Raw genomic sequence first — 20016 nt, 5'->3', positions numbered from 1 at the left:
CGCATTTTCAAAAGAAAAACATTTGATACAGATAAAAGAATACTAATACATGCCTGCACGTGCAAAAACAAAAATACCTTATACCCTTTTAAGATTCTATCAAATTTTTTACATGTATATAAGTTTGTTATATGTACATTATATTATATAGATACTATAAATAAAGTCTCTACTCGTTTTTAATATATTGAAATAAATTATATTATTGTCATCTATCATCTATCCATAGATTATATTCTGGTTTCAGTTATCTGTGATTCTGTAATCTGTTCCAAGTTCTGTCTGTTGTCTGACTCTGTGCGACTTTAAACTTTCAATTCGTCTTGGTTCAAATTAATATCGTATTCTGAAATGATATAGAATTAAACACATGGAAAAATTGACAATTTTAATAACTGGTGGTGGTAAAAGGAATGATATCGTAAAGTTTATATTTTTCGTAGGTTTATAACTAAAAAATGTCGTTTTCATTTGGTTCCAACACATCCCAAAGCGCTGGTTTTGGTTCTGCGTCTAAACGTAAGATTCAATCAATTCACATTGATGCATATTAAATACAATGCAAAAAATATATACTTTCTAGAAAGTATTATATATATGAGCAAATAATTATGCTGAATTTGTTTAAATTTCAGCAACTTTTTCATTTGGAAGTACAAATACTGCAACTACCAGTACTGCCGGTTTTGGTGGGTTTGGTACAACAACATCTTCGTCGGGTTTTGGCACATTTGGTGCACCCACATCCAGTGCAGGTTACCATTTGATACTATTTTTTATAAAATAAAAGCATGGTTCTAGTTCATAAATTTTACTGCACTGTCGTTAATAATATCTGTTATCTTGAGTTTTTAATAAAGAAAATTATTTTTAAATGAAAACTATGTTTAGTTAATCATTTAAAGACAGATCCCTGTGAAGTATATTTTCTTAGTTAGATATTTTACTGTTATTACAGTATCTTGCTGATTCTCTCCCTGAATATCAGACTCTAAATGAAAATCTATTTATTGAAGAACTTTAGCAAGTACTTCCGAATCATCATTTTACAGAACTGTAATTAATGTAAAGCTGCCATTTATTCAGAATGTAGATTCTACCGAGAAGAATTGGCAATTAAAAATATTATGAACAAGTACTAAATCCACACTTTTTACCTTTAATTTGAATTTATGAATTAGCTAAAAAGTGTCTGCAATTTTGTTATAGAAATAAGTACCTTGTCCCAGGAACAATTTATAGACTTTGAGGAGTCGGAAACTTGATGTTTCAAGCTTATTCTTACTTCCCATGTTAATACAATAATTATGCCTGATTCTATTAAAATTATCAGTGTTAATTGTTGTAAATATATTGCGATACCACTGTCAGTATTCCTACTTAATTACAACATTTGAAGGGAGTCTTGAGCTTTTAAGATTATAAATACTGGACTGGACAGATAATTTTTGTAAAATTAATTTGTTTACAAATTTATTTAATTTTTGTGCCACACATGTAATGTAGTGTGTTGTGTGTAGTATAAACAGTTATAAAAACATTTAAAAAGCAGCATAATTCCATTTTTTATTTTGTTATAGCAACACCATTTGGTGGTCTTAATACCGCTACAACAACTGCACCTACACTTTTTGGTGGTTCAGGTTTTGGAAATACTGCAGCTAAGCCAGCTACAGGTTAGTTCTTTGTTTTTTCAAAAATTAGCAATATTTTGTCTGATATCTCTTATTAGCCTAATTATTTTAAGTGATCATATAAATAAGGGATGTCATATTTTACTACTTAGGGATTTGAAATTATTTCAGATTATCCAATTGTTTTGAATAGTTTCAGATATGGATATAAGATTATTTAGAAAATTGTAAAAGAAAAATCTACAATATGTAAATGTATTTAAAGGCATTTTCAATTAGATATAATCATGAAAAAAACAAATAGCTTTAAAATTCAATTAAGTATCCTCTTTAAGTTTTACACTAGTCAGAAAAAAATTATAACAAATATATTTATCGGTTTTGGTTAAAGATAGATTGTTATTTCGAATAACCAATAGTTTTGGTTAATGCTATGGAGCTCCATATCATCCCAGAGAGAAAGATAACTCATCTGATTAAGAAAACTAAATAGGACATGTAAAAATTAATAGTTCTTTTTTAACTTAACCATCTAGGCTAGAAAATAAGTATTCTAATTCAATTTTACCTCTAATGGTAATGTGAAATTGTACACAATTTATTTCAGGATTTGGAACTGGCGCTTTTGGTGCAAATACTTTTGGGACTGGAACAGGTTTTGGCACTGGTACCTCAACATTTGGTAGTGCCCAACCAGCATTTGGTACTAGTAATATTGGTGGCAACACTTTTGGTACTGGATCTTCATTTGGTTCAACCTTTGGTGCAAAAACTACAACTACTGGTTTTGGTGGTTTCGGGACAGGGCTTGGAACAATTGGTTTTGGTCAACAACAGGTTGGTTTTCCTTTAAATAATAGTTTTTAATTCTTCTGCATTAAAAGATAGCAAGAACTTTTAAGTATAGATGAATTTTATGTCAATAGTCAAGACACTTAAAATATGTATAAATAAAATATTTATTTTTATTACAGTTTAGCTTTTTTAATTGTTTTTTTGCCATTTTATTCATATGATTATAGAATAAGTATTAATTGTCTTTTGTGTCACTGATGTTCTCAAAACTTAAAATAAAACCTTGTTTTGGTTTAAGCAACAGCAACTACAACAGCAACAACAAGGGCCTACAAATGCCCATGAAGCTCTTGTTGCAGCTGTCTTTAACTGTTGTGTGTTTGGTGATGAGAGGGACCAAGTGTTGGCCAAGTGGAATCTTCTGCAGGCACAGTGGGGCACTGGTAATTTCTTACATTTATATCTTAAATAATTATTGGCCAATGACCTCTTCTCGCCTTAAGCTTGAACAATTACCATTATGTTATATTAAATACTTAATATTATACTAGTATTATGTATCTATTGTTTTCTTATTCACAGGTCAAGCATACTACAGTCGTACCGCTCCACCATTAGAGCTCAATGAACAAAATCCTCTTTGTCGTTTTAAGGCAGTGGGATATTCAAGATTAGGTGGGAAGGAAGACAAGGAAGGGCATGTGGCCCTGGTGTTTAATAAATCTGAACAAGAAATAAAGTAATTAAACATTCGATTAATTAAACACTTGTTGACATAGAAACAAATAAAAAAAATTTGAAGTTCCATTTTATAGGATTTTTCATCCCCAATCATCAAGACATCCCTATTGATAATAAATATATAATGTTCTTGTTTGTCCTTGTTGCTAATTGGTCAGGAAGATTATTTCTAATTGTTTGGTGGAATTCTTAATCAGGTTAATAATTAGTTTTATAGATTAGAGTAGATCTTTTCCAAAATTTTTTTTGATGTTTTTTAGGAACAATCAACAAGCATTATGTTCTTCATTGTCTGGTCTTTTTGGCAACAAGCCCAATTTGGCTGTCAATGTTGAATCCGTTAAAGCTGTATCAGAAAACAAGACCCAGGTATAATACCTTGTTTCATTTATTTTAACACTACAAGTATTTTTATGTATCTTGAATAGATATAATACTTTGTTAAAATAAATGTAGTGGTTTTTCTATGGCATCAGACGAATGTTCATGAGGGATAATGTTTGCAGGTGGTAATATATATTGTGGACAAAGGAGCTGGAGGACAGCACATAAGTGCATCAGAGTTGTCTGCATTCCTGAATGCAGGTGTTGCTCGAACAAACCTCACTAATGCGGGATGTTCCAGTGTCACTCCCGTCACACGACCCACCCCTCAGATGCTAGAACAATATTTGCAAAACCCTCCGCCGGGTAAATTTTTTACCTTAAAATATTGCTGATTTAATGTATTATCGACTTTGTTAATTTTTTGCCATTATAATAATACCGTTACTTTACTTGACTAATAATATAATATATTCCACTATGCAGTATTTTTACATCGCTATAATTTTATCCCATGTTTTGCGTTGTTTCTGGAGTAGAGAGTTCAACTAGGTTAGTTCTAAAATTGAGCACTATAGTATCTCCTGCACAGTTGGGTAGACCTAAAACTAAGCCACTATGCCTTAAATTCGGAGGATATTACTAGTTATACATATTAAATTTTTTTATATATTACATATTTAATGTAGTTTGTTTATTTGGAAGGTATGGACATGCGGCTTTGGAAGCAGGCACAGGCTGATAATCCTGACTCTGAAAACTACATACCGGTTCCCATTATTGGATTTTCAGAGGTATAAATTACTTGAATGTCAATATTTTAGCTCAATTTCAATTCAATATTATAGTCTAATTGCAAATGTGTACTTCAATGAGTAACTTCGAGCAAATTGTTTTCAGATAAAGTTCCGCGCGCGATGCCAAGGCGAGGAGGCGGCGTTACAAGCGAGCTGGTTGCGACGCGCTGCCGACACGCTGTCCGCACTGCGCACGCGCCGCGCCGCCGCCACCGCCTCGCTCGCGCGACTGTCGGCCTCGCTGCACGCGCTCCGACACACGCTGCTACAGGTACACACTCCCGCCTACTGCCGACGCGCTGCCCGCACTGCACAAATGCTGCGAATACACGGAGTGTGCACCATTTTTTGTTGACTTTTTAAACTTTTTCCTTGTTTTTTATACTTTCTGTTTTTGTTTTTATTTTTAATGTAAGTTGTCATTTGTTTGTATTAATTTTAAGTGGAAACTTGATTGATTTATGTTTTTCTTATATTTGTTTTTTTACTATTAAGTGAAATTATAATTGTTTGTTTCCCAAATAAATAAATAAATGAATGTGCCAAAATCTAGAGGTGCATTAAACAAAGTTTATTTAAAACTTATTAAGAACATATAACTTAAATAGAATAACATTGCAGGTGATATCTCGTCTCGAAGTCGTCGGTCGTGTGGGTATTGCTCTGAGTCCTGAAGAAGAAGCAGCCAGAGCTCGCTTGCAGGAACTGGCATCTCAACTGGCTGCTCCACCATTATACAACGTTAGTTTTGAAATAACTGTTATACTTGTCACGTAATTTCTGGTAATAGTATTTAATAGTTAACATTAATTGGAAAATTGAGACATATGAATGCAGAATATTAATAAATTTCAAGACAATATTTTAAGATTAAAATATTGCGAAGTAGTGAAGACAGGGAAACAAAATCTACATTATACCATCATTCTTCTTACTACTTTCGTACATATGTTATTACTGTTTCTGTACTGTGTCTTACTTGCTGGTAGGGCTTTTTGCAAGCCCGTCTGCGTAGGTACTACACGTGGGGAGTGCCCCATATATTCGACCGCCAAACAGTAATACCTACCTGTGTTCTGGTTTGAAGGGTGAGTGATCCAATGTAACTAAGGGCACAATGGACATGACGTCTCAGTTCCCAAGGTTGCATTGGGCATGTAAGAAATATTAAAATTTTAAACGGCGCTAATGTATATTAGGATATATGTATATGGTGGTGACCACTTACCACCAGGTATTACATTCAGGTATGCTTATCGATATTATACATAACACTAAAATATATAAAATCAAAGAGTTTCGTATATACATAATATGTACATATTAATCGTTTAGTGCAAAATAAAAATATATGTGCCGTTACTTATAAACATTTAACAATTAATAAAAAAAAGTTAAGTCAAACCAAAGAAGACATGCACATAAATAAACCCGAAACCGTATTATTTAGGAAAAAAAGTTTTCCTATCTCTCATGAGCGTGTTCACTGCTACTGTGCGAATGGCAATGGCGATGCATTCGTGAGTCGAGTCGGATATAGAAACAAGTAAGGATTGGTCGACGTACGAAATTCTTAATGTATTTATTACTGGATTGGAATATACCAGTCTTGAACTTCGCAAAATACAACGATTATGTCCGCCTGAACTGGTCTGTTATGAGTAAAAACAGTAACCACCAATGTTATGGTTGGATTTTGGGGTTACCTGAGAACCTATTTGAACATTTTGTCAAGTCAAAAATTATTTTAACGTTGCTCTCGCACGTTAATATGAATTAGCCCTAACGGTACTCTTGATGTCAATCATAAAAATGATAGTTATTAAGGAATTCTGTACTTGACAGAACTCAAGTGCGCGTCCTCAAAATATCTTATATACGCGATATTGCAAGTCTAGACGTGATACGTAAATTTGGCAATTTGTAAGTTATTGATAAACTGCGAAACAAGTGACTTTGGTCGATTTTTTGTTCACTCAATGACCGCGTGGCGTCTTTATCTCGGTCTTATCAGCCCTTATCTGCAGACGTATTATAGACATGTATGCTGGGGATAGGTGACTTGTACATGATAGTATATGTTTTGTTCTAATTTGGCCGTTCTATAACAATCAATATTGGATTTTCACATGGAGGTCAATTTTATTTGAATAAAACAATATTTTAGATTAAGATTATTTTGGTTTTACGTAAAAAAAAAAAGTAATTACAACCAGTCCCACTGCTGTGGCCCCTTCTTTTGAGGAGAGTGTTTGGTGGAGAGATTATTCACGTTGCTCTTGCTGATTGGTTCATGATATGCATGTGATGGAATTATGATAACGAAATAATGTAACCATATAAAAATATATAATATTTTGTAAGAAGTACCAGTGAGTAGTTAAAAGCAATAACACTCGTACTAAAATAACAATTATCATTAGGCTTATGATATCGATATTTACGTCTTTTGTATCACCGCATTGTTGCAGTGGAATACAAAACACTTTAAGTATAATCCATTAAAATGTCATTGTGTACTTATGTAACTTACATACCTGTTTACAAATAATCAGTAATTAGAACGCTGGAACGCGTGTAGCAATATCAATGTCGCTTATCTATGTATCTGGTTATAACCGGCGCGGTAGGTAAATGTCATGACGAGTAATTCCTTGATTGATGCACTAAAGTTTATTGCTTCAATAATCACGCAATAAAGGCATTATTGTCAAGTACCTAAAATGTTTGGTGCTGGATGGTGTATATGCCTTCTTTGTTTTAATGTTAAATATGGCTTCTATGATTAATATTTATTATTCTGTTAGGATAGAACTTTTCAAACTGTAGCCTACAATACTCATGTATGTAGCGTCAGAAATATATTGGATTTGTTTAAATTAAATTTATATAAAAAATACAGTATAACATGTAGATTTATAAATATAATCGTTCAAATTTTAAGTAAAGAATGTGTACCTTATAGTTTTGGTAACGAAGGTACCCAGTGACAATATTTAAAAAGGATAACATTTAACCCTTCTTCTCCTCTTGCACATCTCTCTTCAGCATCTTTTTGAACTTACATATTGTATTTTATATTCGAGTTTTGAATGTATTTTTTTTTTTATTATTTTTCCCGATGTTTTAACAAAGTTTAGCTGTTTAGCAATCATTATGCTTAACACGTACTATTATTCCATTAAGAAAAAAAATAACATGTGTATAATTTCTAAGCATTGCTAACGGTACTTGCATGCGTCTGACCACGACATACGTCGCTCCATTGCAAGAGGTTCTATCCTAATCGTCTTTGGGACAAATTATAATAATAAAGACAATTATTTCCTTCACCGCCGCACCGCCAAAAAATTGAATTTTCTACCAGTTGTTCCCCACACACGTTACCCTCCTCTCATAATCTGGGTTCCTTCAAACGAGGCATGGAGAGGCATCTTGCGGGCCGGCATGACTAGTGCAGTTCTCTCTGACTGTACTGGCCGTCTTCGCGTTTGGACTCCACTGCCACTTACCATCAGGTTGAGTGGAGTCACATGCCTACCCGGTTTGAATAAAACGTTCCAGGGCTTCAGCCACCTAAGCTTAGCTTATTTATTGTATTATTAACTCGTTAAAAGTTTAAATTTGAAAATCAGGTAAATGCTTTTACTCATGTAACACAAAATTGAAACCCATAAGATAATTATTTGCCAACCCTAGAAAGAATTGAAGTGTCAAACAATAAAATTAACTTGTTGAGGCATTTAATTCAAGTACATAATTGTTTACATATATACTTATTTATGTATTTATTTAAAGAATAAGTTTTTATTACTGTCCTTATTATCAGTAAGTAATCTTTATTGGTACTTTATCTCCTAATTTTGGAAGGCAGACTTGCAAGTGGATGTGGAGTCCCTCTTTATCCGTAGACAATAACACTATAAGAAATGTATAACACTTCGTAATCCGCTAATGTCACCAACCCTTGGTTCCAATATTGGTTGCTTGGATGCTTATATTCTCTCTAATTACATTAGCTTAATCGAAAGATAACGTTATGCAGATATTAATAATGTATGGCGGTAAAATATGTAACTAATGAGTAGGACTGGGCAAGTTGTTACAACGCCTTGTCGTTAGTGTGTACCGCTATAAATTAATCAATTGTGGTTTTATTCAAAAATCTTACGCAAAATATTTCTCCAGGGTCGATTAAATGAACTTCTGTGCGCCGTCCGGCTACAACGCAGTGCGAGTGCGGGAGCACCGCATGAAAGATACCACTTAGATCCAGGTGAGATTACTCATAGTCATAACTAATATCGAGTAAATTCTTATTTAATAGGCTATTCAATATTTTTTGTCCAATTTTTTTAGATAAGTGTATGTACTGTATTGTATTATATGTGGTAATATTTATGTTTTTAATGTGTCTTTTTTAGGTGCACAAGAAGATGTGAAGCAATTTTTGTCCCTCCAACAGCGTGGTATGGCCCACTTGCTAGACACGGCTCGGAAGGACCTGTCTGCACTCAACACTATTGCTGAAGGAATGTCTCGTCTCGTGAGAACTTAGCAGAGTGTACAACCGAAGAATGACTATTCCGCGCATTTCGTTGAATGGTTCGGTTGAATTGTGAGAAACTGTTCCGCTAGTGCGATACTCGTGTTAAATATAATCGAGTTTATTTTGTAATATGTCTTCAGAATAATTGTCATCAACTTTGTAAATATGACTGATAGTCTATTGAATAAACTGTAATTTTGAATTTAAATAGATATTTCTTTACTTTTTTTCTTAAATTTAGTTATTAAAATTCATAAGATTTTAAATGTATTGAAGGTTTGTCTTATCGTGCAACAATAATATTTGCTTTTCATATCATGATGATGATATGCTGAACTAGTTGGAGAAGAGTTGTATTGTACAAATATTCCGCATACGCTGTGTAAGACACATTGTAGTCGATATTGTGATTATATAATATTAAAAAAAAATTAAAATCAATAAATATACTTTATTTCCAATAATATAATTAACTTTTAGTACTTAAATCTAAAGGCAAGTCTGTATGTCTGACTAGTTCTAGTTCCTCGATTGGTTTGCAGTCCAAGCGTTTGACACAGATTAAATTTAGGGGTACATCCTCAATACATTCATACTTCTCAGAAGATTCTTGAAACGTGTCACCAAATGTATTCGGTTCCGGTGGGAACGACTTTTCGTTAATTGCTGGTCTTAATACAGAGTAGTTAAGTCCACATGTATAATAGTTTCTATAAGCATGGTCGTACATTTGGGAATATTCTAAATATGACATTTCATGTGAAGGGACCCTGATTGGGTACACTTGCTTGAGAGGTCTCATGTACGCGACCCGGTCCATAGCAGGAATATAGCTTAAAGGCGCGCCCAACGCAGACCCTGTGTATGAAGTAATAGATTTAAAGGGCAAATTAGGTGACACCATACAAGGGGGGCTGTATGATATGGCGGAGGGTGATGTGGGCTGCGGGTTGTAAATTATATTTTCACGTAACGGCGAATAGCTGTCAGAACTTTGGCGTTCGTCAGACGATTCCCGTCTTGGATTGTCCTTTTCATTGATGAAATGTTTATACGTCTTAACGTGTTTTCTGAGACTGGATGGGTCTGTGTACCGCTTGTTGCAGCCGGGGACCTTACAACAATATGGCTTGTCGACTGTGTGCGTGCGAGTGTGTTTGAAGCGGTCACTGGAATTAGAGTAGGCTTTGCCGCATCCCTGTTAAAAATTAAACATTTTTAATTTATTTCAATAATCAAATTTAAATTGTAGATAGCAATATAATAGTTTTTATGAATATATTTTTACCAATTTTTTTTTTATTAATATTCAACATAAATAACATGTAAATATGTATAAGAGATTATTTACCTCATAAGGACAAACGTATGGTTTTTCACCGGAGTGTGAACGGAGATGTATTTTCAAGTTTTCAGCCCTAGAGAAACTCTTCTGGCATTGGTTGCAGGTGTGCGGACGTTCGTTGGTATGGGTCCGTACGTGTACCAACATTTTGTATCTGTACAAGAAAAATAAAATAAGATATAATTACATTTCTACCTGCAATATAATAATTTTCTTTCTTATATTAAATAGGTAAATAATAAAATTTATATTTTGTTAAAAAAGTTTAATCACTTTAGAAAAATAATAAATAGTAGAAAAACCTACCTCGCATTAAAACCTCGTTGAGGTCTTGAACAGTTTTTCCAACAACAATAAAAAAGGCCGTCTCTGTGTGCATGAGCGTGAACCCGGGCAATGTGTGCGGACAGGCGAGCTACGTTCGGAAACCTCAAACCGCATCCCCTCCAGCCACATGTTCCTTCACTGGTTTCAAATCCAGAATCGCTTGTGTGTTCTGGAGACGATCCTCCTAAAGAGTCTTCGTCTTCATCCTATGAAAACAAAAAAAAGATTTAAGTATAATCCAACAAATTTAACGTGGACGTGATCAAATGTTTTACTTAAATTCCGAAATAAAAAAAAACGCACCTTTGGTGGAAGTTGAGGTAAGACGTTTGTCCTTGCAAAATAAGGAGCGAATCTTTCCGCCGGTATCCACTTTGACACCCTACATCCTTCATCGCGCATCTGCGGTCGCATTTGCGGAAACACTAACATTGTTCTTATGTTTACACGAATTATTATAAGTAATTCAAAATATACAACTACTGTCCACCGCGCGATCGGACCGTCTAGTGATGGCTCGCACTCGCGCTGCCTACTTATAAAACGTCTCACCGCACTGATAAGCCGCCGAGTCCCCTGCGAACACGCCGGTTCTATTACTAACACCTTTCCTAGAAGTTGATTTCAGTTATCACTTCTCACTAACTCGTGTATTGAGAAAACACAAATTCCGGGGATTTTAGCAATTTAGCTTGGCTCGTAAACAAGATTTAATTCTAAATAGAACAGAGTTACGCCATCTACTAAGTAGCAAAACGTAGGAACGTTATCAGGAGCCGCCTGCCGCGGCTGTAGTCCAGTTTTTACCAGTCTGATAGGCCTCGGTTCAATAGGTGACTGATATGATCATGTTTATGTGAAGCGACCTCTCTCATTCGTTTGGATTGGTTTTCGAATAAATTAAAAGCGTTTATTTTTGTATAATTAAAGAAGTTATTTTAATTATTAATGTTATCGACACAAATTATATAAATTTATCGAGGTTTAAAAAAAATACCATTAAGAATGTGTTTCATTTATATTTAATTTAAATAACGTAGTACTTAATGTAGCAACTATTACTATTTGACTAGATCAAAAATTAATAATACATCTTGGGAGTTGAGCTGTTTGTAGTGTTTTAGAATAAAATCACCCGCAGTTCACGAGTATGATAGATAAGATTAAAAAGCCATCAAGTTTTGCATAGACAATTTGGATCATATTTGAAACAGTTGACCAGTTTTTTACAGATATAGTTTGAGTTTATATGATTCTTTAATTCTTTCATTATATTGAAGGGGTAAAAGAGATAAAATGTAAAAAGTAGAAAGTGACGAAGGATATAGGTCTATTTATATATTGAGATTTAGTTTGCATCTTTTCCAGTTGAAACACTTTTTTTATTTCATGAACAAGTAGAATACTTGTTATTTGTTTTTATTTCATAATATATACTATATTAATTTTTACCAGAAAACAATATTTAAAATTAAAAATATCACAACTGATTGCAATCACTAGACACGGTTTAGATTTATAATTTTATCTTATCATAAAGATTCAATCTTCTGCATGAGCCGAAACGCGTTTTACCTGCCACTCCTACCAGTGTAAAGTCCGGAAGTTAAAAAAAAAATCAAATGTGTGATGGAAACTCACTACTAATGTTGATTTTTTATCTTTAAAATGTTTGAAAAAATGATACTGAAAACAATCAATATTCGGTGGACTTTGATTTGTATTGCAAAGCCCAAAGTCCCTTGCCAACCCATACATTTGCGATTAATGCCGCTTCACTAAGCTTTATATGTTTAAAGTAAGTATTTATCAGTCAAACAAAGAGACATGACAGCTCACGTAGAGTTTATACCTATTATTATTCCCGTAGAGTTTATACAGTCATTACATTACTTGTTTGAACGAGTAACTTCGTCGTCCGTTATCAGCCTCTACGTTTGTGTGTGAGGATGATAAACGTATGTTTGTTTGTGTGAATGCGCGGCCCCCTGCGGCCGGCGCGAGCACTGGTTTCAGCCGGTTCGCTTATCAGCCGACGGTTCGTGTCACCGGTGCGACAGTGGAACAACATTATGAAGAACCGAATGGGACGTAAACAAATACTTGATATTATAATGAACGTTAATTGTTATGAAATACTTATTCGTAAATATAATTTATTGTTTTATTAAAGAAAGAAAATATTATATCATTATTAATCTATTTATTATTCGAGTTTAAACGTGACTTTTGTTAACTCAGTATTCAAGAGTTTCACAAAATTGTATGTTTTTAATGAAACGGGTTCATAGTATATCGGCCTAGTTATGCATTTTGTGCTATCAGAAAGTCCGTCTGAGACACGAACACGAGGCAGTTCCAGGGGTTAGATTGAACTGGTTTAAAGTTATCTTACTCGTAACCAAATACCATATAAACGTATTTCATCATTAATATCGAAGTATATAAGGAAAATAACAAGATAAAAAACTAGTAAAACATTGCACAGGACCAACTTGAGTCGAAAGTATTTTTTTTAATCTTAAGAGTATTTAATTATTATTATAAGATTTATGGTCATAAAAGTTTAAGCATTTTTAAATATTCAAATATAATTTCGAATTATTTAAATCATAATTTTAGTGTCATAGATATTTAGACTTTTTGACACGGTGATTTTTGTTTTAATTTGAAAAAGCGATAATATTTAAAAATTAAATGAGTAATTCTTTCAAAATTAAAAAAAATAAATTGCATCAGATATCAGAGCGACGAAAACACGGATATTGTAATAATTATCAGACGATCTTTAACAGAACTGATAAAATGAAGGTAACTTTGTGGACTTTTACCGCTGGGATGTTTAAGTCGATAATATAACACACTAAAGTCAATTCTTATATATATATGTATCTAGGTAATGAGATTTATGTATTGTTAGCTAGCTTGGGGTGCAGGTTAGTTACCTACACGTGGCGCACTCTAGGCATGTTTAGTGTGAGTATTCTACCAGCGTTGCAGAACTATCTATAGTTTGACTATCGATAGCTGACCTCGAAAACTATTCAGGATATCGATAGTACTATGGATAGTATCGTATTGATCAATACTATCGATAGTATCGATATATCGATATTTTTGATAGTATCGATAGTTTTGGACTATCGATAGGCAGCGATGTTTTGATAGTATTGCTTTTTTAATATAAGTAATGTAGTTATTGAATTTTTAATACCAGTGTTCATGCTGTGCTTCTTTTTTTGTCAAGTTTGTGGTTACTTTTCAAGCAGTAACGTACTCACTTGACTCAAAATGGGTATATTTATTTGTTGAATATTTTAATTAATTATAACTGTGTGAAATTCCAAGGCCACGCTAATTTAATTTTTTTTTATGTTTAAGAAATCTGTCTGCGGTCTTTGTAATTGTTGATTTTGTTAATAAAGGAAATTGTCAGAATAAACTAGGAATGAAAAATTATAAATTTTGTAATTTTTAGTTTAATTTTAAGCAACAGTAGAGTATACATTCCTTAATCAAAGGCCCTGATTTGTTGTTGAATATTGTTATTTTTTTATAGCAAAGCGAAGCAACTTTCCTGACCTTTTAACTTTGAAAGTGGGAAAACGAACTATAAGCTACCATAAAACATGAAATACGTAAAAGACATTAAAAAAATAAAGAAGTAGAAAATTGAGTAACTGAAACAGAAACAGTTCGAAAAATCGAAAATACGTGTTCAGACTGTGCTGACATATTTACAAATTGTTTAGAAAATGATCCGAGAAATAAGAATTTTTCGCGCCTATTACATGAAGACTTTATTAATATAATATACCACAATTCTACTCGCTACAATTTATTATATTGCCACTCTCCTTCTAAACACTTGTTCATTTTCGCAATTAATATATTCTAATCGCTACACTCAAGATTACTACAAAGAAGTTTCATTGCAATGCCACCCTCCTCCTAAATGTTATGAGTATTTATAATGTTTATTCATAAATCAAACACAAAAAATATTGACAGGTGCAACATTTTTCAGATTTCAATTTTTCATTATATATTATTCCGTAAAAAATGTCTTAATTCTAAAAACAAATATTGTTGTAAATTTAATTTCATTTATTTAAATATACTCTATACTTGATCTACTAAATTATTTATCTTGAGAAAGTAATACTATCGGAAATTACTGGCTATCGATAACACAAAACTATCGATACTATCGATAGTTTAAGTTAAAAGTAATGGATTTTGCAAAACTATCGATGGTATCAATAGTATTGCTATCGATAGTATTGACACGTGACAATGCTATCGATAGACTATCGATAGTGTCGCTTACACCTTAACTATCTATAGTCTATCGATAGTGGACTATCGATAAGCAACACTATATCTACACTATACGACGGTTGCCATACAAGTTATCCTGGTAATTCTCTTATTAGCAAAATGGAACGTGCTACTGACCTATGCACATAATTCTTTCGAAGGGTAGGTGGGGTCTAGACACCGTATATGGGTGAAGATTTTATAGTTAGGACGACGGGCGGAGTGGAATTGGCAGAAAACCGAATCAGCGGCCCGGTCGATAACGTTCAGCGAAGACCGCAAAGGCGTTTAAAAGACATGGCGTGACCAAGATGAGGGCATCGGGAATCGTCTCCATGTACGAGAATTCCGCTCAATGAATGCGGAGCACAATACGGCACGGGATGCCGCATTTTGGTTATCAGTACGATATGTGCGGGTGCTGTAATATTTTCTGACATTGAGATCTGACATTAACATATAATTTTTTTTTAACTAGAAACTGTAATTTTTGTTGTACTGTCTAGTTTTGTTTGGTAGTTAAAATTGTTTAAGTTTCTTTAAATTGTAATTAAACACTATTTTACTATAATTTCGTAAATAGATAATATTTATATAGTTTAATAATAACTTACTAACTGGTTTTTTTTTATACACATTGAAACTAACTAACATTAAAATTTTTAAACTTAACTTTATAATTGTTGATTCAAATTTAAAACACAAAGAATGTCAGATGAAGTTTAGTGCTTTTTGTTTTAAGTACTCCTTGTAAATTTTATCCCAGAGACATTGTTTAAATTTGGCACGTACGACACAGACAATACTATCACGTACCGATGGTGATAGCTTTGATAAATGATAAGGAATTAATCCCCGTCTGAGCATGTGAATTGCATGATCATAAACACGCGACGGGCACGTGAAGTTTTCCGGGTGATGTGAATTTATTTACCTTATATGGAAACCTAATGAAACTCGTAATTATATCAACACATTATTTATACTAATGAGATTAATTTTGGGTGAACGTGTTGTTAACCTTTCGCCAATGATTTATTTTGTTTTGTTACAATGACAAAACAGTACAATTTAATATTATTAAAAATCGTAATGTAACTATTGAATTTTGGAAGCTATATTTTCCTGGTTTCATTATTTTTTGTATTCATTTCTAAATTACTTATATAATTAAATATATGGTTCATCTTAAAAATACACCTAGTTCTAGAGTCTAGAATGTTACACGTGATATTGAGTATTCTGTAGGATCGACTTTTTTTACAAAATATATAACATTTTGTGCAAAAACGTTGCATTTTGGTATTGATGTCAATATAAGCCAGTACTTTTAAACTGTAAACTATCATATGGTGAAGGTTTCATATCTCTCAGTTTTATAATATAACTGTTGTTGCGTGATTTCAAAAATAAATGAATTACGACGTCTTTATAATATTAGTATGGTAGTGCCCTCGTCAATATATTAAGTAAATTCTCGGATATCTGTAATTGAACTGCGTTTAATTTTTGCGTGTTAGTTTTAAACGACTCCTATCAAAACCTTAAGTCCGCCATAACTAAATTTAGTCTTGATTTTAAATAACTTCCGCCATTAAAGGGGTGTAATTTATAGGTAATGAACGTGGGTAGAAATATAATTTTTAAGAGCGTTATAAAATTTGTTTAAAATTTAAATTAGTAATTATCAGATATCATACTCCAAACCTAGACATAAATCAAAATAACTTTTTTTATATTTATACTTCTCTAGAATAAATATTTTATATTGATTTCGTCCTATATTACGACGTAATCGAGTGTTAAAACCAAATCAGTTCAGAGTCAATTTATCAGAAATCGACCAGTCGTTTCAGCGTACCTTTATATCCAGTGACAAACATCCTACGCATTTACAATATACTTGAAGTCTATGAGTTAAGTAAAACTGATAAAATTTACAAAACACTTGGTAGTAAATTTCTTAATAAATATCCAAAAATATATATACTTTATTTGGTGCGTATAAAAATCACTAGAGCTGAGTTTAAAGTTTATACGAAAGCGAAAAAATCATTTGAATACTTAAAAAAATATGTTGTTACAAACGTGTTATTATAATCATTATTTTTATAAAAGTCTATTTGGTTTTGTAAAAGCTTTATTAGTAAGGTACGTTACGTTTTACGTAAGTTTAAGGGTGAAGATGATCGATAGAGAAATATATTCAGTTATGAGGGTTTATCTTTAATGTTGCTTCAATTATTTTTGAATTCATTATTTAATTTGTGTATATTGTTTGTTTAATAATTAAAAAAAAAACGGATTCCTTTTTTTAAGTTGATTGTATAATATTATTGGTGTTATTCATTTATATTAACAATATAAATGCTTCTTGCCTTACTATAAAAAAAAAATAACAACGTACAAGACTTACCATTTTTCGTCGAACTTTTTTTTGTTTAATTAGGTATAGCAGTTGCACTGGTGACAATCAGTTATTCACTGATGACGTTTACTTTCCCGCCAAAAGATCATAGTGCGATCGACCACACGCGAACTACGCCAAAATAAAAACTCGAAAATAGCCACCGCGATTATACGGCGGCTATATTAAAATAGGCGTTCAGTGGCCTAACGTTTGTAAATAAGCTTTCCCCCCAACAGAGTCTCCACTTATCATACTATTATTCGATAAATTATTGAATTAATAAAAAAAATGTATTTTCGACATTGGATTTAAACTATTTGCTATTTTAATGTTAAAAATAAATTTAAGTTGCCGTAGATTTTAATGAAAATTGAAGAAATAATATCAACTCTCTTAAACAGTAGTGTTTACCTACTTGTGCAGCTTTTTATTATAAGACTGTCCTTATAATTTTATAAATTAATATGCGTTGGAGAAGACGCGATGAAAACGAAGAGTCGTTGGAAATTGATTTAGAACCACATAACTATAATATGTGAGGCAAAAGAAAAAATACCTACAAATACATATGTATATTTACACTTTGAAAACAATCGAACTCTTAGTTTTAAAAATTTATATATAATATTGTAAAATAAAGATTGAATATAAATTGAATGGTGATTCTGTACACGCAGCCTAAGTAATAAACAGGTCTACCCTATTATGTTGGGCTAAATTATTCTATGTTTACTATATATTATATGTTTGTATATTTTTGCTTATTCTAGATTATTTATAGATATTCCAAAAATATCGACACGAGTTTGTGATTATTTTTAAACTTTTCATAAAAAAATGTAAAACATTATTTTAAAGCTCGTATTATCCCTATGATTAGGCAAAATATCTTTTATAGGATTATGAAGATGATATAAAATCGTGGTATAATTTTCTGCAGTGCACTGCAGTGCAATGCAGCTAATATAAAAGGGTATATTCCTATTTGCTGAGTCAAACCGCCGCTAATACTAAGTTCTAGGGTTTTCAAACAGTAATTATTATTTGTAGCAAACTGGAGTTTGTAAGTTGGTAGTATTTTCACTCCTGTGCTCAGAAAGCACATAGAGCCGTTGGTTACATAATCTGAGCCTGATTAAGATAGTAAGGGGATAGTTAGTGTACCTATGTTTATGCACACTCTTGGTTATTGAAATGTCTCCTCAGCAGTTTGAGTGTCAAGCAATAATTAATTGTTTCATAGTCTAGCATATGAGGGAAGAAAGGTCTGTAAAGCAACTTTTATTTGCCGTCAAAATGTAAAAAAGTCAATGAGTTCATCAATATTATTGTTTTACTATTGACTTCATTGTCGTCTGTAATACCTTAACTGTCTAATAACCAAACAAATAAACAGACGCAATGTTTTTTATTTACATAAGAATTATTAACATGAAGTCCTTAAATATAATTAAAAATAATTACTGTATAAATCTGTACTGTATAAGCTGACCTCCTGTCATCAGTGGAGGCAATAAGGCGAGGTGTTATACTGTTAATGATTTTTTTTTGCACTAATACTCCAAGGTCCAAGTGATTAAAACAGCAAATGGGACAAAAAAAAATACATGTACTTCTCGAGATGCCCGCCAGATGTCAACTTAAACTAATCTAAGTTGAGCTATGTAATATATATATTGTTTAACTTGACAATATTAATGCAATCAGGAACATTCTGATAAATTGCTACGCCCTACCTTTATATTTTGACGCTTTATACCCTGTACAAGTTAGCTTGATCTTTTTGACATGTGTAATTTTTTCTGGTCGACATAACTTTGCAATGACGAAAGATTTCAAAAATTGTTAAAATATTTAAAAAATACATATAACACAAAAGTCCTTAAAGATTAAAGCGTTATCCGAAATTTTTATAACTTTTTATTGCTTTAAAGTAATATTTAAATAGGAGCATTGAAAATAATAGACACTTGTAAATTGTTACATCGGTCGGACGGATGGGATGGGACACGAATAACAGGCAGTAACTGTTACAAATATCGATAACAAAAAATCATTATTAAAGATCATTGTGAAGTTATTGTTACGAACAGGGGTCCTTTTGGTTGGGGTCTCTTTAGCTGGTATAACTCATTTTAGAAAAAAAAGGTTTCGTATGGAAGTTTCGTAGGGAGGAGGGAAGGGAAGTTTCTCGAAGGGAAAGTTTCATGATCTGAACCACTTATTTAAATTTGGCGGGAGGTCCAAAAATAACCCTGTTATATTAAATAAGTAGGTACTTGAATATTGATCCACCGTCGCTTACCTACCCAATGTTTTATATGTCTAATGCAATAAAATTTTTCACACATAATACATCCACACATCTCTTCACAGTTACAAGTATTTTAAAACGTTATTTTTTGGACTACTAATTATTTTCTCTTTCCCATCACTAGTCCGTCTCTCAAAAAGAAGTTATCACTTCTAAAAAGAATTGGAATAAGACACAAATATTTGGATCGTTTGTTCGCTTCAGTTTTTCCGCAGCGGCTCCGGCTCTTAAGATTGTTTCTCGGATATGAGACGAAGCCAGCGAGTTAATGTATGAAGCGTCCCACACTAGGGCCCGTCCGCGTTCCCAAGGAATCAATTTCAGTCCACAAGGTCTAATTCCACGGGGCTTAGTAAGAGCAGGAACGTTGATGGCGGCAAGAGCCCTTATCATCGTAACCTATTATTAGAGTATATAGTTATGTATGTATATATGTTGAACTTAATGTTTTTATTTATTA

General features: G+C 32.6%; 2 protein-coding genes across 3 annotated transcripts; one reads left to right on the top strand and one right to left on the bottom strand.

Annotated features, from left to right (window-relative positions):
* The first annotated feature begins 301 nt into the window (after positions 1 to 301).
* On the top strand, positions 302 to 9048 carry LOC113392374 (probable nucleoporin Nup54). Of its 2 annotated transcripts, none has more exons than XM_064220815.1 (13): positions 302 to 519; positions 636 to 755; positions 1581 to 1676; positions 2242 to 2471; positions 2728 to 2872; positions 3012 to 3168; positions 3431 to 3539; positions 3677 to 3860; positions 4200 to 4288; positions 4395 to 4556; positions 4907 to 5032; positions 8480 to 8567; positions 8716 to 9048. In XM_064220815.1, the coding sequence occupies exons 1-13, from the start codon at positions 459 to 461 to the stop codon at positions 8847 to 8849; spliced, it is 1701 nt and encodes a 566-aa protein (XP_064076885.1). In that variant the 5' UTR covers positions 302 to 458; the 3' UTR covers positions 8850 to 9048. The 2 variants fall into 2 exon arrangements, with proteins under 2 accessions (XP_064076885.1, XP_026484565.1); XM_026628780.2 differs by having other exon boundaries at positions 303 to 519; positions 4395 to 4562; positions 4913 to 5032.
* Positions 9049 to 9271: 223 nt separating this feature from the next.
* LOC113392376 (zinc finger protein GLI2-like) lies at positions 9272 to 11232 on the bottom strand. Its single transcript, XM_026628784.2, has 4 exons — positions 10816 to 11232; positions 10492 to 10718; positions 10192 to 10339; positions 9272 to 10038 (listed from the first exon to the last, which is right to left on the bottom strand). Exons 1-4 carry the CDS (start codon positions 10942 to 10944, stop codon positions 9310 to 9312), a joined length of 1233 nt encoding a protein of 410 aa, XP_026484569.1. The 5' UTR covers positions 10945 to 11232; the 3' UTR covers positions 9272 to 9309.
* Positions 11233 to 20016: the final 8784 nt, after the last annotated feature.

This window comes from Vanessa tameamea, chromosome 5 (genome assembly GCF_037043105.1).
Source record: "Vanessa tameamea isolate UH-Manoa-2023 chromosome 5, ilVanTame1 primary haplotype, whole genome shotgun sequence".
Taxonomy (NCBI): Eukaryota; Metazoa; Arthropoda; class Insecta; order Lepidoptera; family Nymphalidae; genus Vanessa; species Vanessa tameamea.
This window is presented reverse-complemented; position numbering and strand designations above follow the sequence as displayed.